The 25,971-nt window shown below is 35.7% G+C and overlaps 2 protein-coding genes and 1 long non-coding RNA gene across 3 annotated transcripts; 1 reads left to right on the top strand and 2 right to left on the bottom strand.

Moving 5' to 3' along the window:
- Nucleotides 1-2,117: 2,117 nt before the first annotated feature.
- LOC130054773 (uncharacterized) lies at nt 2,118-7,148 on the bottom strand. The gene is made up of 5 exons (XR_008803103.1): nt 7,096-7,148; nt 5,461-5,593; nt 4,895-5,022; nt 4,039-4,138; nt 2,118-2,314 (listed from the first exon to the last, which is right to left on the bottom strand). It is a non-coding gene; the product is annotated as an uncharacterized LOC130054773 (long non-coding RNA).
- A 6,486-nt stretch (nt 7,149-13,634) lies between these two features.
- Nucleotides 13,635-19,964, bottom strand: LOC125663408 (uncharacterized). The gene is made up of 5 exons (XM_056164456.1): nt 19,508-19,964; nt 16,395-16,521; nt 16,023-16,147; nt 15,654-15,747; nt 13,635-13,875 (listed from the first exon to the last, which is right to left on the bottom strand). Exons 1-5 carry the CDS (start codon nt 19,962-19,964, stop codon nt 13,635-13,637), a joined length of 1,044 nt encoding a protein of 347 aa, XP_056020431.1.
- A 1,645-nt stretch (nt 19,965-21,609) lies between these two features.
- On the top strand, nt 21,610-24,080 carry LOC130054492 (uncharacterized). The gene is made up of 3 exons (XM_056164452.1): nt 21,610-21,853; nt 22,176-22,350; nt 22,511-24,080. The coding sequence occupies exons 1-3, from the start codon at nt 21,700-21,702 to the stop codon at nt 23,004-23,006; spliced, it is 825 nt and encodes a 274-aa protein (XP_056020427.1). The 5' UTR covers nt 21,610-21,699; the 3' UTR covers nt 23,007-24,080.
- Nucleotides 24,081-25,971: the final 1,891 nt, after the last annotated feature.

Genomic DNA, 25,971 nt, shown 5'->3' with positions numbered 1-25,971 from the left:
TTGATTTAACCCAATGATTGGATAACTCAGCATTCACAAAACAGTAAAAAAGTGTCAACATGTTTGATTCCCGCTGTTTTAATCATACATTCAAATTCACTCACATACCTCCAATTAATCAAGTGACGTCACGCATCTATCATCTGCTACGGTAGTACAGGCGCAATGCGGCGCACTGTCTTGTGTAAGGCACAACACGGATAGGATGAAAATCCAATGATTATTATGAAAGGTGAAGATAACAGTGATCAATCTTGTAACTCCTATAAGCAATAAAATAGAGAGTTGGAGAAACACGGACCCCTGGACACACCAGAGGTGGGATCAGATGCCTAGGAGGAGTAAGCATCCCCTGTCGAATGGTCACACCTGCCGTCAGCCCTATATCTTGATCAGGTACATAAATTGAGATCGAAGTGCACCTTGGTGTATTGCATATTGTGTTTCTCAGAAAGTATCGTACTGATCTGATCCCCAAAATGTCGTCCATTGTCAAGGTCAAGGTTACACCATATAGACACTTAGATTATATATATGTGTTTGTTTGATATTGGTAGGATTGGTTAACTTTATATCGTTAAGCGATTGGTGACTGCTTTATGAACGGTGAAGATAACGAACAGTGACCAATCTCATAACTCCTACAAGCAATACAAAATAGATAGTTGGGCAAACACGGACCCCTGGAAATACAAGAGGTGGGATCAGGTGCCTAGGAGGAGTAAGCCTCACCCTCTAACATCTATCAAATGCACTAACATAGTGAAGTTGAAATATGTCGAAGAAACATACATATGCTCCGTATTGGACGTATGGGTTGTCCCATGGTTTAGAAATGAATAAATATAAATAAGGACCACCGTGTACCAATACGTCTGATGACTGGTACTGTCTTTTGATTGACCGTCACATATATGTGGTCATAAATCATAACGAAATAGAGAAGTAACTTACATTTATTATAATTCTTATAAAGTTGATTTATTTTAATTTTAATAAAGTAACTTATATTTAAAACATTTTACATTTTAAAAAAGACTGTGCAATTTCGTAAATAGATAACTAAATTTAGAATATGTTAAAATCAATTAGTTTAAATCAATTAATTTAGAATTAGTACCTGCTGTCCAATTATATTATGATTTTTCCTAATAGCATACTGTTTAGATAAGTTAGAGGAAGGTGGTTTTGCAAATTCTAAGTAACAGTCCGTCTGATTTCATGAAAAGCTGTTGATAGCTAAGAAACACGGTTTTAACGAATGCTGTAATCGATGACGAATTCACGCTTATAATAGATCCAAACTCATAATGTATACACGCTTATATAAAGGTGAAGACAATGAACAGTGACCAATCTCATAATCCAGATTAAGAGCTGTGGATCCAAATCAAGTGTCGTCAGATCACGACATTGAAATCACTCCTGTGGTGGACAACAAGTCTGAAGAAGGACAATGTGGTATCCATTCTGACTGGACAAAGCATGCGTAATCAGTGTAATGAGAGACTCTGGAGGGTTGTATACGATGAAGTTCTTATATTCTATTCTATTGAAAGTAAGTAATAACGGCAAACTAACAACTCAACTTTATGACAAACGGGTTGATCTCGGCTTCTCCATCGTCAACTTCCCACATTTATGTAGCAATATTCCATTATCACCTGCATATAGTTTTTATATTTCTCAACTGATTCTATACGCAAGAGCTTGTTCTGCTTATACTCGATTTTTAAATCAAGTCAAGCTACTGACAAACACGTTGATGGTGCAAGAGTTTAAACAGTCTCGTTTTAAGTCAACAATTAGCAATTTCTATGATCGTTAAATTGATATACCGGGTAGTTCGTCAATACAACCTATCATTGGATCAAATGCTGTCTGACATGTTTCATACCGATTGTTAGACTGTTGTCAGTTAATGTAACTACTTGTACCAAACAAACTGGATGTATTATCTTAGATGACACAAGAAAAATTAACAATGTAACTGAATTATTGCATAATAAAATTCCTTACGCCATTGTAAATTAATTATGTACAGATGACAGCTTGAGATTGTATGTTGTTTGATAGGATGGTTTTATTACGACATCCATAAATCAGCCATTCTTTTGATGATACACTGGACACGCCCCTCTCGCGTTTGTCGGGAGTAAGGGTGTTGACGTCAATACTGCAGGTTGGGTAGTCTAATTCCGGAAGTAGATCCTCCCCAACATCCTCCATCACTGTTTTCAGATTAGTATACTCAGCTTCACCACATCTGTCTTTGAAGAGTCGCAAAACCCGCCGAATTTGTTCCTTGGCCACACTTTAATAAAATTAACTGATTAGTGTAATCCTTCACAAAGGGATATCGATATTAAAGTCACAAGTAAAAATGACTTATGACTATTTCTGTGACGACAAGAATCGATCTGGTTTGTCGTTTTTGTACAGAGAATATTCTGTTTTAACCAGATCTTAGCAAACTGTTTATCAAAGAAATCTTAAACTAAATTTGAAGTAAAGTGGTTGAATATCATATTCATCCCATACCAGACATTGTATGGATATTCGCTTACACACCTATAAACATTCATGTTAGGAACCCAAAAATATACACAAACTATTTACACCCTATGCAAACCGCCTTTTGGTGTCTCAGTGAGATTTAGTTCGCCTATGCCTAAGTGCGCATAGACACAAAATGATGACGATGATCGAGCTAAATTTAAAATATGTAATCAGCAAGCATTATTGATTGATTGTATTTTGCTCTCGAGAATTTTTCACTCATATGACGTCACCAAGACCAGTGAAGGGCCTATGCTCGGTGCTTACGGGCATTGAGCAGTGAGGGTTCTTTAGCGTGCCACACCTACATTGTACTGTGACATGGGACATCCCATTTTAAGGTCATCTCTGAGGACCCGTGACATTCACACCTTACGCCGAGATTTTGGAGATGGAACTGTCACGACTTAGGTCTGTCGCGGCCGGGATTCGAAACCCGATCCTCCGCATGTGGGGTGAACGCTCTAACATCTAGACCACCGCGGCGGTTCAAGTATTAAGTTTAAGTTCAACACTTGTACTTGGTTGTTACATAGTTATTTCGGAATTGAAATATCAATAAAACTTCCCACCTTTCTAATTTAGACTGATTGATAAGTTCTACATTGTTTACGCCCCTCTCGAAAAGTCTTCACTCATACAATGTTATTCTTCATAATGCCCTAGAGTTCTGAAATACGAACAAAGTCCCATAGGCTGTGGAAATGACATATATGGATGCAATTCTCACCAATACGTAATGTTGTTAAGAACCGGTCACGGGCGTTCGCGTCGTAACCGGGAGGTCGAGAGTTCTAGTCCCGCTCGTGTCCTCGACAAAAAGGTGATGATTGTTTCTTCACCAAAAGATCGGCATTTAGAAGTGCAAATAATATTTAATTTGGATTTGACGGATGAAAGGTGAAAATAACGAACAGTGATCAATCTCATAACTCCTACAAGCAATACAAAATAGATAGTTGGGCAAACATGGACCCCTGGACACACCAGATGCGGGATCATGTGCCTAGGAGGAGATATCACGAATCGCAGCAGGCATAAGTTTGTTAAAAAAAACTCACTGCTACGGCCATGAGCTTTAGACATAGGTCTAATTCTGTGGTGGATCAACTACAACTGGTGACGTCACAATAGGAGCGACACATGAAGCAGTAAAACAACCCATGTTGCTAACCTCTCTGAGTCAAGAGTCAAATTAATGGATTTTATTTTTGTTTGTTTATCGCCCCTTCCAGAAAAAAACTACAAGAATTTGTCTTAATAATCCTTAGTACACATTATACAGGGTGAATACAGTAGTTATGCAAGTATAAGTCATTGATTGTTCAAACAAAATCACTTCCCAATTATCCATAAATCTTATAAATCGTAACATGATAGTCTGGTTCGCTGATATCATCATCAGAAAAGTAGGTGAATCGAATATATGATATCAACATGGCAAGGAAATATATTTCACATTCCATTATATGTACTTACTTGCAAGGAATTTCCTTTTCACGGCCCTCATATTCGGATGCGCGCCAATATGCGTCATAGAATTCTTTATCATTCAAGCAGGGAACAAGCGTGTTCAGGGCTGAAGGAAATTAAAGTTAAAGGATGAAGAAGTGAAGATAATGGAAACTCATCAATGTCATAAATCCTAGGATTTCATTATAAAAGAACCCCGATGATTGAAAAGGCGACGATTCTTTCCAATCGAAACTACTCGGCTATTGCCGTATCCGCAAATGAACCTCGTATGTGGATCGACGCCATCAGTCTGTTGCCATGTGTACACAAATGCAACTATGACGTCACAGTCGTACGTTACAATATGAAACGCGAGCTTTCAAATGCATCTAAAATATCATACATATCTAAGGTATTCTACCACTATCATTTTCTACCTACATGTTTATGTATTAGAGTGAATAAAACGTTAATAACACCAAAACTAATCTGTGGCGAAAATACAAATAACACATTATACAGGGATTCAGTTCTGGCCTTTTCACCTCATCCATATGTAGGCGCGCTTCCGGTGAAGAAATGCATCGATTTGATGCAATTCTTGCGCCGATCCACGTCCGAGTCCTCTTACCAGTTACGGAAAAAGACGAGCGCGTGATCCGATTGGATTCTTTCATAATACCACGTGGTCACGTGGTCTTCGTCATTTCATCATTTTATCATTACGTCATAGATGAGACATTTTCAAATATTCTTTCGCATTCTACCTAAAACGTCGTGTTAAATTCCTTTCTTTATTTCTTTTCAAAATCATTAAACTTAATTGAGAACATTTTTACGTAGTATAATTATATATTTTGATGAATGTTGGAATGTTTACCGTCTGTATTTCGGCACAATTTGATGGATATAATGTTCATTTTCTTTATCATGTTGTTGGGTGGAAAATCCGGCTCGCAATCTTCAGGCGTCGTTAGTTTATAACAAACACTGGCGTTGGTGAAATATCTTAATCATTCGGGGGAAAAAATCTATTCCATTTGCAACTTACCAAAATCTGAAATACTTTGTTAAATTGGATAAATGAAATTTAAAAATGCATCCCTTTGAATGATACATTTTATCGAACACGAACAAAACTGGGAATAAAATGTCAGCATTCAATGTTTGCTTTTGGAGTACAGATAGGCATATTGTTTCTTATGAAAATTAAGATTAAATTTTGAGAAATGCAAATTCAAAATTTGAATACAAATTTAGTAGTTCAAATTTGACTTAAATCAAAATGTAAACTTTGAATTCTGGATTATAGATCTGAAAAGCAATCAATGTGCGGTATTGGACGGAATTTTAAAACAATCCTCTGGTTGACAGATCTGATAAGGAATCAATGCGAGGTCTTACATACAGTTTTAAATAATTTTAAAACAACGAGACAATACTCACCCACAGACTCTATTGAAAAAGTCGTCCGGGAAATGCAAACTTCCATCGGCGTTGGTGGGTGGTGTTAAATAGGCCACATCCACAGACCATTTTATGCAGTCATCGTACAACTTATCACAGGGTTTATCTGCCTCTGAAATTGAACAAATGATCTTTCTATCGAGGTCTGATTTTCCTCTCCGAAATTATGATATTCTACAAACTGAAACCATCTACCATTCGATGACGGTCAAACAAACCAGCGCTCATAATCCATAGGTCTCTTGATTTTATCATCAGAGATGATAATCTATCACCTCAAAAGTCGCAATAGTTTTAATGATTAATCATTTCATTTAGGTTTGTACTTTGATTTTAGTAAAGATGGGTTGAGTTTGCACATGCTGCGAGACTGACGCACCTTGGGATAACCAAGGCAAGCAGATGTACTTTGGTAAAGTTAAAGTGTGTCCTGGGATAGAAAACATGTTTCTTAGATTAGTAAAGGCGTGTCTGGGGATAGAAAAACACGTGCCCTGTGTCTTGGGAAAATAAAGGCGTGCTATGGGAAAATAAAGGCGTGTCGTGGGAAAGTACAGGCGTTTCCTTGGATACAAAATGTGTTATGGGAGAGGAAAGGCGTATTCTGGGAAAGTAAAGATGTGTCTGGTGATAGTAAAGGCGTCTTACTCGAAAGAAAAGGCGAGAGAGACATATCCTGAGATACTCAAGGCGATCTCTTCGACATCAAAGTGGGGAAAGCATGTCCTGGGGGTAATAAAGATGGGAATATATGTCTTTCAATAGTGAGGAAATCATATCTTAGGATCCTCCAGTTGAAGAAAGCGTGTCCTAGGCTTATGAAAGGCGAAAATAACGAAAAGTGATCAATCTCAAAACTCCTATAAGCAATACAAAACAGAAAGTTGAGCAAACACGGACCCCTGCATAAAGTGAACAAAGCGTGTCCCGGGTTTGCCAAAACGAGAAGCCTGTCATGTGATAGCAAAGGCTGGACGACCTATCCTGAAATTGTGGAAATCATTTGTGAAACAAGCTTGAATATCCATAAACACAATAGAAATGATGAACTTGTAGATAAACACATTGATTTAATACAAGTTCGAGAAATATGTAATTTATATAAAACACATATACATTTTTCTCTGCCAAAATTGCCTCAGTGAAAACCTATATCATTGTATTGATTTTTATCTAGAATATGGATATATCTTAATTTTCACAACCAGGCCATATGTCATCTACTTAGTCCTAAAGAACCTTAATGGCACCAACATTCATTTCATATATTGTATATGTGAATACTTACGTATATTTAATTGCTGTGATAAAATTTAGAAATTCATTTCAAAATTAAGGATTATTTCCCTTATGCATAGCTCTTATCTTTAGAGGAATTTGACTCCACTTTTTTGCACTCTGTGTTCCCTAAAATAGCTCTTACAAGTTTACAGTTATTTCGGATTTCAAAATAGGTACCGTATAAGTTTTACATATAGTAGAGCCGGATTACACAGGTGTTGGGTTAGAAAGGCTTTATTATATCACTTTTTCTGCAGTGTATAATACGGAATTTTATTCATATCAGTTATATCTTTCATGTGAACATGATATAAGAGCAAGACATAAACCTACCCTGACTCTCTGGTACTAACACTGCACCTTATCTGCGGACAACACGCGCTGTGGTACCTCTACACAAAATAGCTGTGATGATCACAAACAATAAGGCTGAAACAGGCATCATCTATCTGATAGTATGGTAGTTTGGTGTATACATGTGTCGGGGTCCGTGTTTGCCCAACTCTCTATTTTGTATTGCTTATAGGAGTTATGAGATTGATCACTGTTCGTTATCTTCACCTTGCATCTGCTTCCTAAATCAATTCGACAATTATGTTAGTTAATGCAGTCATTATTCTGCATTTAACGCAATCGTAAAATCCTCAAATTGTACAAAATTGTCTCTCCTTTGTTCAATGACAAACTTCATTACAGTGTGAATATTATCTGTGAGTTTTGATTACCTGCAACTGATATCTTTATTCGAAGTGTGAAAAATATAAAGTAATGCAAAACCAACTGAAGCATTGTTATATAGATAGTGAGTGAAAAGTTCAAAAGCTTATAGTCCTTTTCAATGTGACTTCAATTGCAAATTCAATGCACTTAATGTCATACCGTCCTGACTGGGTTATTTTGTGTCATATTTGATTTTCTTTGAAATGGTATCTTTATCCAACGTGTAGTGAATGTGTATCACCACCAATCAAACCAAACTTTATATATACTAGGGGCTTATTGAACATTTCTGTTGTTGTGTTCTATACTGTTTTCTGTTATGTAATAACGTTACCTGAACACTCCTGCAAGCCCTGTCCTATATTCATGGTTTCACATTATGTAGGAGAAAACTATGTCATTTGTGGGAGTTGTGAGATTGATCGCTGTTCGTTGTCTTCACCTTGCATTTGGTATTTACACAAATTTATCACATATGATTAATGATAAAAATAAGGTTGAAAGGTTTTATTACGAAATTCATGCATCCGGCATTCGCTTGATTTTCGCACTAACCACGCCCCTTCTGCGTCTAACGGGGAAAGCGTATTGACGTCAAAGCTGCACGTCACAGATTTATTTAGTTGATGTAATGATTTTACATATTTCCTTAGTGATTGAATGACATTACAGATTCCCTTAGTGGATGTAATAACGTTAGATATCTCCTTAGTGAATATAATTACGTCACAGATTTCCTTAGTTGATTCATTGTTATTTCGGATTTCAAACATTTCGGTTGAGAATCACTGAAGAGACATTATTTGTCGAAATGCGCATTTGGTGCATCAAAATGGGTACCGTATAAGTTTTTACATTGATGTAATGACGTTACATGTTTCCTTAGTTGGTGTAGTGATATTACATATTTCCTTAGTCAATGTAATGACGTCACATATTCCCTTAGTTACTGTAATTACAAGATGGTATAACGCTTTTTCCCTACATCTGGATACCCTTGTTGGTCTACAGCATTAATAAGAGTGTTATCAATGTGAACAGTATAAACTTACATGCATGCACGAACGTTTGAAGTCTAATTTCAAATCCTTAATTGTGTGTATGTTGTGTGAAAAAAAAAAGCTCAAATGTTTAGGCACTTTTAGTCGTTTTTTAATGGAAATAATTTATCACATGTGACTAATGATAAGGATGAGGTTGAAAGGTTTTATTACGAAATCCTTGCATCCGGCATTCTCTTGATTGTCGCAATGGCCACGCCCCATCTGCGTCTATCGGGGAAAAGGTGTTAGCGTCAAAACTGCACGTCACAGATTTATTTAGTTGATGCAATGATTGTACATATTCCCTTAGTGAATGTAATGACGTTACATATTTCTTTGTTGAATGCAATGACGTCACAAATTTCCTTAGTTGATGTAATGGCGTCACATATTTCCTTAGTGAATATAATGACGTCACATATTCCCTTAGTGGGTGTGATGACAAGGTGTTATAACGCCTTTTCCCTACATCTTCATACCTTTGTTCGTCTACAGCATTAACAACTGTGTTATCAATATGAACGGTATAAGTGTTTTATGAGTGTTTTAGTTTAGTGGAAATATTTAATGTAATATTGGTATCCACCTTAATGACTCCACAATTTATACGTGTCTTCCTTCAAAGCTCAAACGCTTTTGCAGTACCATTCACGAAAACTGATCAAGATGGTTTATATTTGGAAAACTACAACCACTGTACACATGTATATCTGTACGCTAGTAAAAAATAATAATGTACAAACACATCCGCATGCACGCACGTTCTAAGTCTAATTTCATTTCCTTAATTGTTTGTGTGTGTGTTGTGTGGGGAAAAAAAGTTCAAATGTTTAGGCACTTTTAGTAGTTTTTTTTAAAATGGAAATAAATATCACCACTTTAACATGATTTTCACAACTTAAAGGGGAATTAGCTTTTCAATCTTTTAGTTAAACAAAGTGAAACATGAAATATACCATGTAAAATAGGCATTGTTATTTCATATTCACCCCCTGTTTGAGTCTGATAATTGATGAAGAATCGCAGCTCGTGTGCATAATACGCGGCGAATATTCTGACCAAACGGTAATTTTGATTTTATTACATGTATTTGCGATTTGTTGAAATAATGTAATATATTATTAATGGCTTATATACACCTTCTATCAAAATTGACTCAGCAATCACGCTGATATTAAAGTCATTATTCTGGCCATGAATTGTTCGAATAGAAGATACTTATCTCGCATGTAATTAATGCAAAATGTCACTACAGTATGTTAATTTTTTGTAAACTGTGTAAGTCAGAATAGGGTCACTAGTTATGTAAAATTCGGCTGACATCGTTGACCTTATTCATTAAATGATATGCCATCTTTCTTTCTAGGAAATTCCATTGAAAACAATTACCTATGGAGTATGTTCAGAACATTTCCATAGTTTTACTTAAGAAAATATACCCTTCTAATTAATGAAAGGATTTTAAAATGGTGGTATACGTGTCCTGTTTTACGTCCCATTCAAAATTATCACAATCATTTAGAGAAATGTTTTCTATGGCATTCTAAAGATCACCCCTTTCTCAAATGCCGCAAGAACCTAGCATGGACTTAAATTGTGTAGCGCTTTACTTGCAATGGTGTCATTTCCATATCAGTAAATAATTATCTATTACGTTCAACGGGACGTTCAACAATATGCATTTTAAATAGAATTATGAGTTTTGAAACCCGGATATGACACCTTGAATTCAAGTAAAACCAATCAATACATGCACCCCATTACTGATATTGATATTGGCGCTATGCTTCTCATAGGAAATATAGTCTTAAAAATGTTTTTTTTTAAATATTGTGTGTCCAAAAGTATTTCTGAATACTATTATCATAGTTTCTTTCCTGACCAGTTTTACGGTGAGTATCGACTTTTGCTGATACGTTTTCCTATCAGTCTTTATTTTTGACTTGTATAAATCAATGAGCATCAAATTTACACTAAACCTCAGCAGATGAAAATTCATTGAATAATTTCGGTACTCTAGTAAACACATCTAACTTGTGACGTAGTTTATTTACTTAGAATTTTTATAAACAACGCGTCTGATCGGAGGGGAGACAACCGACGTAGCCGGCATAAACAGATATGATATCAATCATGGACGGTATCAAGAACAACTGGCATCGTTGCGTACCTATTTTGAATTGAAATGAAAGATCACGAGTCTGAACCATCCCATCGTTAGATTCCCCATACATCGGATACTCCTTATTCATTATTCCGGGTATGTTTATAACAACTCATGTGCTGATATCCATTTTCACATCAAATTTACAAAACTACCAACCATCTATAGATAATTACTTTACTAATGACTTTTTCCATATCCTAATTATTTTCATAATAATATTGAATTAACCTTTCTGGTCTGATTTATCTCCTAGACAGGGGTGATTCAATGAAGGTAGACAATGGATATGTTCTGCACAAACTATTTTAGTTAATTCCTACGAGATCAACAGTCCGAGGAAGAAGTAGTAAAGGCCCAGGCAGTAGCAAAACTAAGGATAATATTAAGAGTTATATCCATTGAGTCAAGGAGTACCATCTGTTTGATAGTGTCATTCCCTTGAGTATGGTAAGAAGAATACATCAATTATGGATGATGACAAATATGCTAACTTCATACAAAGCTTCTATCGTCAAGGGATGGAAGTACAACCAGCGATAATAAACTAGGATTGCTAAATTTCAGATTTAAAACCAAAGTTAGTATATTTCAGATCTAAAACTAAGGCTAATAATGATAATATAGTCCATTTCAGATTAAAACCAGGATAGACAGATTCCAGATTTAGAACCAGGCCTGTGAAATCAGGATAAGTGTTTTTCATAAAGGGACATTAAATTTTATATTTCACTAAAGGACTAGTAAATTTCAGATTTAAATCCAGAGATATTTGTTTTTAGGTTTAGATACGAAATACCAAATTCTGGATGGAAAACACAAAGTATTAAATTTTAAAACTACGGATAGAATAAATTCAGTAAAACAATTGCTCATCAATTTCAGATTTAAAACCACGGTTAGTAAGATTGCAGGTGTAAAACTAGGACAAATAGATTTCATATTACACTGATGAAAAATCTGAAATTACCCCGTTAGTCATGCAATATAATTGGAAGTTTACCGTTGAGATATATTCAATAAATGTTTAAATATAACATAGATATGAGATACTCTCTTGTGTTAAGATCCATTCAATAAATGTTTAGATATAACTTAGATATGGAAGACTCTCTTGTGTTGAGATATATTCAATAAATGTTTAAATATAACATAGATATGAAAGACTCTCTTGTGTTGAGATATATTCAATAAATGTTTAAATATAACATAGATATGAAAGACTCTATTGTGTTGAGATATATTCAATAAATGTTTAAATATAACATAGATATGAGAGACTCTCTTACGTTGAGATATATTCAATAAATGTTTAAATATAACATATATATGGAAGACTCGCTTGCGTCTTATCTGGAGTTTACTGGAATTTATTGAACCAACAAATAAATGAAAATGAAGATTATTAATAAAACGTATTACTGTTCGTTATCTTCATCTCCCGTCTTGAGTTGGAGGTCATAGCAAAATATTCTATTCTCCTCATGTAAAAGCTTTTGAATAAAGTATGCCTCATAACAATATAAGCATGATGTTAGGTAATAAAGGAACACAATTCGTGATCAGAGGAATTCAAACAGACATATAGCAGACAGGGGATGCTTACTCTTCCTAGACAGCTGATACTACCTCTTGTATATCCAGAGGTCCGTGTTTGTCCAAGTCTTTATTTTGTATTGTTTATAGGAGTTGTGTGATTGGTCACCATCCTTTATCTTCACCTTTCACCTTTCTCGTAGATAGTTAATGTAGGTCCAAAGCACCTTTTTATAATAATTTCAGAGCAGTTGTGCGTATAATCAGATTGGCGTTTAACATAAATGAAGCGAATGTAACGAACAGTTAGAATTGGTACTGCACTCGTCACATGTTGGATCATTCTTAACATATTGAATTGAATACGGATTATTCCCCTTACCTGATCAAGCTATACAGTTCATGCTGGATATGGCTGATCAACAGATGATGTTTTCTACTTAAGGTAACTGATACCACGGATTATATATCAAGGTGTCTGTGTTTGTCCCACTCGGACTTGGGTCAACTCTATGAACGGTGAAGATAAAGAACAGTGATAAATCTCATGACTTCTATCAGCAATACAAATAGAGAGTTGTGTAAACACGGACCCCTGAACACACCAGAGGTGCGATCAGACAAACACGGACCCCTGGATACACCAGAGGTGGGATCAGATGCCTAGGAAGAGTGAGGATCCCCTGCTGACTGGTCACACTCGCCGTGAACGCGATAAGACAAGTCGTACGTTGAATTAAATTTACCTCCAAATTAGATTTGAATGAATCACTCTTTAAGAATAACAGAAATCGAAACAATTCAGAAATAATATTTGAAAAGTTGTTAGGCATTCGGATTTATAATATCGATCACTCCTCGTTATATCCATTTGTAAATTTCATTTCTTACACTATATTGCCTATATCAAAAAAGACTTTACTTTGTATTTAATCCTTGTGAAAGCTAAAACTACATGGATGGTATTAATCGTTAACGATGATTTGCAAATTATTAATTACCATAATTTTGAACATTTGTTCCAGTAATGCTGATTTTACTGTAAAATCATTATACTAATAATATTTTTATTGCACGTCATGACGATGTGATCTTGTAAAATGATTATTATAATGCAAGTTTTACAGTAAACGCTTTGTTTGTGTTGATTGATTAATGCTAGTTCCACCGCGATACCTGTGTTTATGTTAATGCTAGCTTTCCCAAAAATGCTGATTTGTCTCTGATTTAGTTATGCCACTGATTTTACATTTAACCTATATTGATTTCCTATCTACATTTTATTTACATTCATTTCTGATTCGTATTCATTAATTGAAATAATACGTAGAAAATAGAATAATGTAATTCAATGCTTGTGGAAACTTAGAATACATGACCAACGATTACACTGAGGTTGAAAGGTTTTATTACAAAATCCATCCATCCATCAATTTCTTCATAGTCGTACTGTCCACGCCCCTCCTGCGCCTGTCGGGGGTAAGGGTGTTGACGTCAATAATGCAGCTTTGATCATCAGATTCGGGATATAATAAGGTAATGAAATCATTCCCAAAGTCCTCCACGACTGTTTTCAGGTTGGTATATTCAGTTTCACCACATTTGTATTTGGCGACTCGTAAACCCTGCCGAATTTTTTCCTTGGCCACCCTTCAATAAAATCAACGTATCACTGAACACTTGTCTGAACAAAATTAACGTATCAGTGAACACGCGTCTGAAGCAACATCAGTAATACTAAGGGCAGGAAGTCGGGATCAAATACTTTTAAGTGTTTTGAATCTCCGCCGGAAATGGCTGGTATTTTATTTCGATTTTCATCTAGTAGACTGACTAAGCATTTTGAACTAAATATATCTCAATGCATGCGGCTCTTTCAATTTCTGAAACAAAACAGTATTTTATACAAATTCAACATCTTAACTCGAGTCCCGTGGAGATCCGCGTTAGAGTAGGTCCTCAGTACACTTGCTTGTCATAAGAAGTGACCAAAAGGAGAGGTCGTTCGGATAAGAACACAAAAAGCGAGACACGGTGTCGCAGCAGGAGGGACACGATACAGACTTCTCTCTGCTCAAAGGCTGCAAGCGTCGAACATATACCAACATTTCTAAGCCCTTCGGTAATGGCGACGTCTCCATATGAGTGAACAATTCTCGAGAAGAACGTTAGATAATACACGGACAGTCAATCAACAAGTCTTAATCCAACAGTATTAATATCCGATTCACTTACGTCTCGTCTGAGAAGTTGATAGAAATGAACAACTAAAAATAGGGAACAGTGTCCAATCTCATAGAGGATGAAAAGGAGGAGATAACAAACAGTCATCAATCTTAACTCATATAAGGAAAGGTGAAGATAACGAACAGTGATCAATCTCATAACTCCTACAATCAATACAAAATAGATAGTTGAAAAAACAAGGACCCCTGGACACACCAGAGATGGGACCAGGTGCCTAGGAGGAGTTAACATCAACTGTCGACCGGTCACACCCGTCGTGAGCTCTATATCCTGATTAGGTAAACGGAATTATCCGCAGTCAAAATCAGTGTGGCAAGAACGGCCTAACAATCGGTATGAAACACGGCAGACAGCATTTGACGCAATGATAGGTTGTATTGAGGAACTAAATCGTTATAACGAGCATAGAATTTGCGAGATGCTGACTTCAATCGAGACTGTTGAAATCCCTGTACAATCAATCAATTCGTTTGTCTGTAGCTTACCTCGATTTAAAAACTGACTATACGCAGAACAAGCTCTTGCATATCGAATCAGTTGAGATATAAACACCATATGCGGGTGATAATGGAATATAGCTACATCAATATGGTAAGTTGACGATGGAGAAGGAATAGACATTTAAGAGTTGGACAAATACGGATCACTAGATATACGAGATGTAGGAGGAGTAAACATCTTCTGTCGACCGGTGACACCCACTCTGAGCACTGTATGTTGATAAGGTAAACGGGGTAATTTGCAGTTAAAACCAGTATGTAAAGAACGGTCTTACAATTGGTATGAAACACACCAGACAGCTTTCGACTGAGTGATAGATTGTATTTGCAAATTAGATTATGACGGTCATATAATTTGGAAAAAAAATGTTAACTTCAAACGGCGTTGTTGAAACTCCTGTAACAATGCTATTTCTCGATATCCTGTCTCTATCTTACAATATTGATTATGTGCAGATCATGTTCTTGAATGTCGAATCGTCTGGAGGACATGCAGGTGACAATGGAATACTGCTAGACATATATAGCAGGTTGACAATGAAGTAATATCCTTTGTCATAAAGCTCACATTAGAGCAGATGGTGTCATCTCCTCTGTCATAATGTTCACAACAGTAAAGCGGAAGTGAGCTTGTTTATCATAAAGGTGTGTACATAATTAATTTCACAGTCGATTACTTACTTGCAACGATTCCCACCCTCCTCGTCTTCAAATGGGCGCATGTATTCCTCATAGAAATCTTTATCATTCAAGCAGTGAATAAGAGTGTCTATGGCTGAAATAAAGCATTGGCAAGGGTAACGATTTCTCTATGATGTACAACTAGCTTCTGTGAAAACAAGAGCTCTCAATGATACTTCTCACCTTTTCCCGCCGCTGTTTCAATATTGCAAAAATGTTAAACATTTTATCAGTTGCCTTCTATTTCTGACGTAATATTTTGTTTGTGTTTATTGTCAAAGACATTGTATTGAAATGAAGAAATTTTCAGCCTGGGATGAAAGGTGAAGATAACGAACAGTAATCAATTTGGTATCATAATTGTTTTACCGTCTGCGTTTCGACACAATTTGATGGACATGATCTTCGATCCCTTCACTGCTTTCCTCGAAAAACGTGGCCCGCATGATGTCGATTTCATTTTTTCATAACAACCACTGAATGTGGCGAAATATCTGATAAGCAATAAGATGTATCGGTGATTATCCATCAAAATGAAAATTCATATGCAAGTGAAAATAACAAAACCTAATGATAGTTTGGTAACAATTTGTTCATTTTATCCATGCACAGTAAACCGGATTTAATTTGGGAACAAATCCAACACTTACCTTTGGTGTAGATAACGATTAATTGTGTAGCAACTCATTCTTCCTCTTCAAAACGAAGTTAAACGTTGAATTATAGGAATGTATCACTTACTCACATGCCCTTGTGAAGAAATCGGGCGGGAAATACAAACTCCCATCAGATTTGGTGACCGGTTTTACATCCCCCTCATTTACATTCTTCATACAAGTCCTGTACCTTCTAGAACAGTATCCTTCCACTGCAATTAAACAAATGTTTCCAGCGTAAAATTTCCTAAAATGTTGTTTTTTGATAACAAAAATGGTTGGTGGGCTGTATATTACTTAACGTCCTGCTCGAGAACTGTTCACTCATATAGATGTAGATAAGCCACCAATGCTGGTGAAGGGCTGCAAAATTTAGATTTATGATCAGCACTCACAGTCTCTAAGTATAAGTTAGAGTATATTAAGTGAAATCTTAATGGATAAGAAGGGGCGGAGCGAACGTTAGTGAGCGAGCCCCTTCTTATCCAATAAGATTTCACTTAATATACTCTAACTGGCTTAGAATGTAACATAGTTTTTCATTGGCTGGGAACGATAGGCGCAATTTGACGTCATATAACGTGTATCAGAAGTGCCCGCCACGTTACAATGGCCGGAACATTCAGTGTTGGTCTGGAAGATTTCCTCAGCGATGAGAAAGAAAACATTACTTTGTCTCAGTTGTTGGACATTCCTACACAACAGCTCGTTGTAGAAGAAGTTAAGCCGCCCGCAAATAATCGATTTGCAACGCCTGTGACAGGAAATGAAATTAAAGTACAGCAAGAGCAGGCTATTCCAAAGAAAACTAGGGAGGCCAACCACTGGTCGTATGGTGTATGGACTGCATGGGTTAGATACCGTAATACAAGACCAGAGACAACTTTAGAATCCGGTGGCTCTAATATTCCGGAGGACATATGTCAGTTGAGTAATGAAAGTTTGAATTTTTGGCTTCAGCGTTTCGTCGTTGAAATTCGCAGACAGGATGGGACTAATTACCCCCCTAATACGCTTACTCAGATTCTATCTGGATTACAGAGATATTTGCGCAACAATTGTACAGGTAGGATTATTAATTTTTTCAAAGATAATGACTTGGAAGAACATTAGATGGCCGAATGAAGTATTTAACAAGTCAAGGAATAGGGATTGAAAAGAAACGTTGTGATCCGGTCACTGTAAAAGACGAAATCAAAATGTGGGATACCGGTGTGTTTTCGCTCGATACCGCTTCAGGACTGAGTAATGCCGTATTTTTCTACAATGGTAAGACTTTTGGATTTCGCGGGATGGAACAACACAAAAGCTGTGCTGCCGAGCAGTTTGAAATTGGATTTGACCATGAGAACGATCGTGTTTTATGTTTTTTAAGAGAAGAGAGGGGGGGGGGTGTCAGACTGTTCTCTCATTTAATCGATGTCTAAATAAGCCATTTTGTTGTAAGTTTTTTTTGTTTTTTTGACAATGTAATAAAGTTGTCTGAAACATTTACAATGTCATAAAATTTATTTTCAAATAGCCAATCACAGTCAGTCACGTGATATCTCTCTGTTGGGAATTCTTAATGAATAAGTGAGCCACTTAATGAACAACTTCTTGAAATCTGATTGGTCGACAAACTAGGTTATATTCTAATAAATATTTCACAGGAAGTATCAAAGCACTATTTGCATTTATGTGTAGATTTCCTAACTTGCGATGCATTCTTGCGAAGACCAGGGAACATAAAGTGGCAAGAAATGAAATATACAGCACTCGTGATGTTCATCTGTTACAGTCAAAACATTTCATATCACTGGGTGTTTAAGAAGCTTTTCGCCGCGCACGAATGTACGGAAGCCGATAGGTGCCAGGGTATAGAATTAATATATATTTAACTGGCGGCCGCCACTTAAAATAATATATTGCCAATTGCAAAAACAGTGTAATTCGTATCGCTGAGTGATTATTTTTGGAAAGATTTAGAATAGTACGCAAACACGCATCATCGTTTATTTAAAGTGTATAGGGACAGTCGGGAATTGTCTTCTACAATTATTGTTGACAAGCAGAAAAGGAACCTAAAATGTCTCTTTTGTCCAAACTTCGTACTCATAAATTGGAGGGAGGGAGCTCCGTTCATCCTTCAATTGATCAGTTCATTCATTATTACATTTTTACCATCCATTACTACCACCAGAAGAGTGGAGTGGGGGCCAATCCGCCAATTAATCTTATTTCACATGTGAAAATAATTTAGTTTGCATGAGAAAATAATAGAAATAGAACGTTGTCAAAAAATTGTATTTAACAGTACAAGCAAAAAACAATAATTTAATGCTCATAATTGTGTATATATATATATATATATATATATATATATATATATATATATATAGAAAGCACCAGATAATTTCACTTGTTTGGGATACCCACTTCCGCCCCTATCCGGAGTTGAACTCACGACCTGCGGAACCAAATCTCTTAACAGCATGCAACCAGTGCGCTAGACCGCTCGACCATCTAGGCAAGTCAATAAACTTGCTTTCGATGACGATGGAATTCTCGCCACGCTGTCACACGCTACACAGTCATTGAGAATGGAAATGGGATACAGTTATTTAACGTACACTTAAGAGGATCTTAGAATATAACCTAGTTTGTCGACCAATCAGATTTCAAGAAGTTCATTAAGTGGCTCACTTATTCATTAAGAATTCCCAACAGAGAGATATCACGTGACTGACTGTGATTGGCTATTTGAAAATAAATTTTATGACATTGTAAATGTTTCAGACAACTTTATTACATTGTCAAAAAAACAAAAAAAACTTACAACAAAATGGCTTATTTAGACATCGATTAAATGAGAGAACAGTCTGACACCCCCCCCCCCCCCTCTCTTCTCTTAAAAAACATAAAACACGATCGTTCTCATGGTCAAATCCAATTTCAAACTGCTCGGCAGCACAGCTTTTGTGTTGTTCCATCCCGCGAAATCCAAAAGTCTTACCATTGTAGAAAAATACGGCATTACTCAGTCCTGAAGCGGTATCGAGCGAAAACACACCGGTATCCCACATTTTGATTTCGTCTTTTACAGTGACCGGATCACAACGTTTCTTTTCAATCCCTATTCCTTGACTTGTTAAATACTTCATTCGGCCATCTAATGTTCTTCCAAGTCATTATCTTTGAAAAAATTAATAATCCTACCTGTACAATTGTTGCGCAAATATCTCTGTAATCCAGATAGAATCTGAGTAAGCGTATTAGGGGGGTAATTAGTCCCATCCTGTCTGCGAATTTCAACGACGAAACGCTGAAGCCAAAAATTCAAACTTTCATTACTCAACTGACATATGTCCTCCGGAATATTAGAGCCACCGGATTCTAAAGTTGTCTCTGGTCTTGTATTACGGTATCTAACCCATGCAGTCCATACACCATACGACCAGTGGTTGGCCTCCCTAGTTTTCTTTGGAATAGCCTGCTCTTGCTGTACTTTAATTTCATTTCCTGTCACAGGCGTTGCAAATCGATTATTTGCGGGCGGCTTAACTTCTTCTACAACGAGCTGTTGTGTAGGAATGTCCAACAACTGAGACAAAGTAATGTTTTCTTTCTCATCGCTGAGGAAATCTTCCAGACCAACACTGAATGTTCCGGCCATTGTAACGTGGCGGGCACTTCTGATACACGTTATATGACGTCAAATTGCGCCTATCGTTCCCAGCCAATGAAAAACTATGTTACATTCTAAGCCAGTTAGAGTATATTAAGTGAAATCTTATTGGATAAGAAGGGGCTCGCTCACTAACGTTCGCTCCGCCCCTTCTTATCCATTAAGATTTCACTTAATATACTCTAACTTATACATACATGATACACATTTAAATTGAGTGGCGGCCGCCATATAAATTAAGTGGCGGCCGCCAGTTACTATACTCTGGCACCTATCGGCTTCCGTACGAATGGATATATTTTTCAGCACGTACAATTTAAAGCGCATGTGTTGAAATTTATTTTAATTAATGTTTATTATATATATGATATACATTATACACATATAGTTTAACAGTCTTCTTCATAACTTAGAGCGCTGCTACTTCTTGCAATTTTTTTTTGCGATAGTAATACACATGATACATGCATAAGAAATGGGGACAGTTTTTTGGTGTTTTCTTTTTTGTAAATCGGCTTCCATATACACATGTACAGCGTTTTCTTGAAATGTTAACGGTACAAATATGCTTTAATGAGTATACGGGTCACATGCGTGGTTGAATTGAATTTTACATTTTAAAAAATTTCTGGCCGAGATGTACTCAGCTAGATGGATTATAAAGTTGGACTAATAATTATGTTTCTCTTCATTCATGCGTTACTTGAAAAAGGGGAGGCGTTATCGGATAGACTGTGTACTTTATGTTCTTCAGATAGTGTAGTTCAAGATGAATGTCACTTTTTACTTCATTGTTCCTCTTATTAAAATCTTAGAGTAATCTTGCTTACCAGTATCAGATTTAACCCCATTGTGGTCAATATGCCAGATTTAGACAAAACAAAATTTCTATTATTAAATTTTCCAAGACAAACTGCAAAATTCCTGTTCTCAGGTGTATGACCTACAGGCAGTCTAGCATATACCATAATAGTAAGAGTCATACGTAATATATGTACCACTGTATTTACTATTTAATGGGTTTTTTTCTGTTAAAAGTGACATATAGGCCCGATGGCCCGGGCGTTTAAATTTCTATTATTCTGTTTAATATATTTTTCAATTCTGTAATGTATAAAACACATGTCACTATAATAAATCATTTACTTACTTACTTACTTTATTCCTCCTTGGAAGAGTACTTTAGAAGTGCATATACTGCAATAATGACGAATCATATAACATATACAAATATGAAGATGTACATGTACACGAATAAAAAAAGAAAGAAAATATGATGTACAAGGAACTTTGCGTAGTGCTAACTTTAACTTCAGATTGCATGCTTCTGTTATATATGACCAATAACTTTTATTAAATAATTCCCACACATGTGGTTGTTGTTTTTCATCCTGTTCTGATAATGGATAGATTCAATGGGGCTTTAGCTAACATATAAAGTGGATTGGAAATCAACTTTGAAATTGGAATTTCAAGCCAACGTTTTCTAGAGAGCCCGTGCGGAAAATGTTCTCACTCCTGCATGCGCTTCGATAAGCTCAAATCTTTTCAATCAATGCCATGCATGGTTGAATTAAATTTTAAAAAGTTGATCTTGCATAAATATTTTGCGCCTAAAGTGGAAGCTAAATATTGATTGAAATCAGAAAATGTAGTTTTCGCGGGCCTATTGCCCGATCATTTAGCGGCAAAACATCTGGCATTTCACAATAAACCAAACTGTATGTATTTGTCTTCATTTTCATGGTCTACAGTTCACCCAAAATCTGCTGCTGACATCCGACATGTGGATGATAAGCTACTAGAATTTGCAACACATTTATATAACTGTGATTCTTCTGGAAGAAGACTTGGATTATCAGCTTTGCATTACCAAGGTATGTATTTCAAGACAAGATATTTAATTTCATAATAAGGCTTAAGACAGCTTTAAAGTTGCTAGTCTCCTAACAGAAACTGTTACAAAAGAACATCTTTTATAATCATACTTCTCAATATCTGAGGAGTAATTCCTGTGAATGTCTCATTTGTTCCACCCATCTATATACATGTATATGCTAGCTATACTATCATCCTAGAAATGTTTCAATATTGCTGAATGATTTCTTTTGGTGTTTGAGATATTCAGAAAGAACTTGTGACCCCTCTCTGCCCATACTCAAGAACCTTTAAAACCCAAATCCCATGTGTTACTTATAGGAACAGATGAAATAGTATCCAATATGAACATTAACATGTGGGAGGAGAACTCTGTGGCAGCTGAACTATGCAACAAGGATACTGGTGAAAAAGCACGATTACGCCAGAGGTTCAGGGGGCATTTCGTGTGTGTTACTGGAGGAGGACACATATCATATTTTGATCCTATTTTCAAGTGAGTATTTCTCTCTTATGATATTGTGGAATTAAATCATGAACAAGACTGATTAATTGGGTTATTACAATGTGAAATACAGAAAATTGTCAATTTTATACTGTTACATGGAGTTTGAACCAATTCTTGAATTCATAAATTAAATTTTCTTCTACTTTAGATCTGAGAGTCCCTCACAGATCTTCATACAAGTTGTACGACTCATGTATCTTGAATTAAAAGATGTTCCTGAGGAGGACTTGGGGGAAGCCATAAAGAACTACGTTCTCTGTTATGACAACATGTGTCAGCTTGATTCTTTGAAAGCTTCCAAAGAAGATTTGCCTTTGCCTCCACCATTTCATTCCATGTGGAAATCAATAACCAAAGTCATAGACAGGCTCCACCTTCAAAACCACAAAAACCCCAAATGCAAGAAACACTACAATCCAGATGATGTGCTGCCACCTGGCTACAACACTATGGTGGCTGAGCAGACCTTCTCTTGGTTTTCACGATTTAAGAAAATTGCAAACTCTATGTCCCAAACACATCATCTCTTCTTTATCCACAGAAACATCAAAAGGCGAAATTCATATACAGCCAAGTGTAGGAAGAAGGGAAAGGAGCCGCTTTTACCAGGCATCAACATCAAGACTGTATTTAAATCAACTTAAAGTATTGTGATTGCTAAAGTGCATTGAAATGAAAATAATACATAACTTAGAATTAGTCTTGAATTATTGCTATGTGTATATGTAGATATATTCTACCTTGTAACTTGGTTAGAAAACTTTTGAATTTTAAGGGAGTTAATGTTTTGATCTAAGAAACTGAAGAAAAACAATTTCCTTCTAGGTCATTCTCATTAAAGGAATTTTCAATGTAACACCTATTATTCCATTTATGTATGCCTGGTGGTCTTGCTCTGGTATGCATATTTATTTGAGCAATCTGCATTCCTAGGATAAGTGTATGATATGGGTATAGGGACAGAAAGGCACAGGACAAAACGTCACAAAAATGCTCACTAAAGCTGTTGTTCAGACACCAGACATTTCTTACAGTGGATGGGAGGTAGAAGGGAATACATGTCATCATTCTTATTGGTGTTTGTTTTGTCACATTTAGCACTTTCAGTTCATTGTTAGATGTTCATTATTAGATGATAAAAGAAACATCATTGTCTTGTTTATATAGCAATTATCATATGACAGTCCACTTCTTGTTTTGACAATAATCTGGAGTGAAAGGAAGCCAACCATATGCATATAATTCTGCCATCAGATTTTGTTTTGACAATCATTAATATGTAGTATACTAAACCAAATGATCATAAAGCTTATTCTTATTTTATCTCAATACAAAATATTTCTTTTTAAAAATCAAAATATTTTACAATAAATAAGATAAAAGGAATAACAATTTTATAATTATTATCAAAATCTCATAGAAAATATAAATTTTGCATATATATTTTCTTAAACTTTACAAAAAGAACAGATATATTTTTAAAATATATAAAAAATCAATACTTTTTATTTTCTTATAAACTGTGGCTTTTTGTCCTGTGACATTTTGTCCTACTTTCATAAAATTTCTTATTGTGACTTTTTGTCCATGGTCATTTTGTCCGTGACTTTTTGTCTGTGACTTTCTGTCCTACATTCATTTTAGAAATGTGCCATTACAATAGTTTGTAACTTTAACTATAGTCACTGATAAAATTTTAATCAAGTTTAAATGTTATCACTCAATAGCTGTATATATCTGTGATACCTACACTTAATTACCTGTATAAGAATTACTTATAATGTATTTATCAAAATAAAGATTTTGGTTCAATTGAATATATAGCATTATATAGAAATCAATTTCTGAACGGGAAGACAATAATGTAATTTTACTTCATTCAAAGCCTCTGGATAGGTTTTCTAACTTGTAAATATTAATCACAAAAGTTTATAAACCATATTTTTTCTCTCCTTGGAATAATAAATCACAATTTCTAACAAGAATTGTCTACACAAAAAAGAGAGCTAGTATTTCACACCCCTCCCAACCCCACTTGACACCTATGTATACCTTTTAGTCCATGCATCCACAGGAAGGAAGCCATGTTTTATAGTTGTTTTCACTGCAATCAAGTGGAGGGGTTCTACCCCAGCTGAAACACTGTCTCATGATACCTCCAGAGACCCATAACCATACCCATTTGTTTTTACTACAATCAAGTGGAGGGGTGCTACCCCAGCTGAAACACTGTCTCAAGATACCTCCAGAGACCCATAGCCAGACCTGTTGTTTTTACTACAATCAAGTGGAGGGGTGCTACCCCAGCTAAAACACCATCTCATGGTACCTCCAGATGCCCATAGCCAGACCTGTTGTTTTTACTACAATAAAGTATATTGGTTATTCAGTCTACAATATCAGAGTGTCAAGGGGGTCCCAAACCCTAAGTGCCAGCCCTGCCATACACACTGGTAAAGCATAAAAACCCAACAACTTTAGCATTTCTCATCACTCTTATGAAGACACCGAATACAGTAAGTCACCACTTTTAATAGCTTATAATTTTTGTAACCTTTGATATGAATTTTTGTGCAACTATACCAATTGACCTAATAGTTTTCATCTTAGTTTACTGCTTGTTACTGTTCAAGATAACTTGTAATTCCAGTTGTAATCATTTCTGCAAATTAATTGGGAAATTAATTGTTGTGAAATAATTTCAATTAATTTATATTTATCAAAACAGTACGAACCAAGTGAGATAGTAGTGGTGATTAGTTTAAATTCTGGGTCTAGGGAATAAAACATTATTCATGGTATGTGTGTATCAGATCAAACAATGTTTTTCTGCTATTAGGTTTTAAATTATTATTACATGTATGTATGTCCAGTTGCACTGTTTCTCCTCCATTCTGAATTTCTTATGTGCACTAGGTTTGGATTTCATGGCCAAAACTGTCAGTTATTACATGTGTAAAAAATAGAAATTTTTAGCTTTTTGATAACTGGTAAGCGGTAAATGTATTATGGCCGAAAGCCGTAAGTCCCGGAGATTTCGAGATTTCACAATTTGCAGAGGTTACTCTTTGTAACCTATGTACATACAAAAAATAAACTTTTTATGAGAATTCTTCTACAAAAGTACCAAACCAGAGTTTTCATCTGCCAAAAAGCGGTAAATCTAGTAGTATAACTCAGCCTGTACGTTTTATAAATGTCGGAACCCAAACAAGGTCGAAGACACTGAACGATTTCCACAGTCCCTTTGTAAATTCTGGGTTCTAAGTAATCCTATTGTTTAATATATTTTTTCTTAATTCATGTAAAGAGGGCATCTTAGAATGAAGTGGAATTAGTCTTCAATATGATTAAATTATAGTATTTACAAATCCTCATATTTCTGGGAATATTATTATGTCTACCGGTTTCTATGCATAATGAATGTGACAATGTTCTATAACGAGTAATAAGCTGCTTACTATACGAGTCTATTGGTTTTGTTAGATAATATTGTACACAAAAATTGTCAACTGGGTGCCGGTATAGCATACACTTTGATGAACTTTCAAAACTACACATTATCTTTTGTCTATATATATCTAACATTTTTTGTTCGATAATTTTATA

The sequence above is a fragment of the Ostrea edulis genome, chromosome 5, assembly GCF_947568905.1.
Source record: "Ostrea edulis chromosome 5, xbOstEdul1.1, whole genome shotgun sequence".
NCBI classification, from domain to species: domain Eukaryota; kingdom Metazoa; phylum Mollusca; class Bivalvia; order Ostreida; family Ostreidae; genus Ostrea; species Ostrea edulis.
The sequence above is the reverse complement of the archived record's forward strand: the minus strand, read 5'-3'. Positions and strand labels throughout refer to the sequence as shown.

What these genes read in the sequence shown, in the direction of transcription:
- LOC125663408 (XM_056164456.1), bottom strand. Translation starts at nt 19,964, where the DNA reads ATGGCCGGAACATTCAGTGTTGGTCTGGAAGATTTCCTCAGCGATGAG. An exon ending in TTCTTCACAAGGGCATGTGA is followed by an intron (nt 16,148 to 16,394) that starts GTAAGTGATACA and finishes ATTGCTTATCAG; the next exon opens with ATATTTCGCCACATTCAGTG. An exon ending in ATTGTGTCGAAACGCAGACG is followed by an intron (nt 15,748 to 16,022) that starts GTAAAACAATTA and finishes GCTTTATTTCAG; the next exon opens with CCATAGACACTCTTATTCAC.
- LOC130054492 (XM_056164452.1), top strand. Translation starts at nt 21,700, where the DNA reads ATGTATTTGTCTTCATTTTCATGGTCTACAGTTCACCCAAAATCTGCT. An exon ending in ATCAGCTTTGCATTACCAAG is followed by an intron (nt 21,854 to 22,175) that starts GTATGTATTTCA and finishes TGTTACTTATAG; the next exon opens with GAACAGATGAAATAGTATCC. An exon ending in TATTTTGATCCTATTTTCAA is followed by an intron (nt 22,351 to 22,510) that starts GTGAGTATTTCT and finishes CTTCTACTTTAG; the next exon opens with ATCTGAGAGTCCCTCACAGA.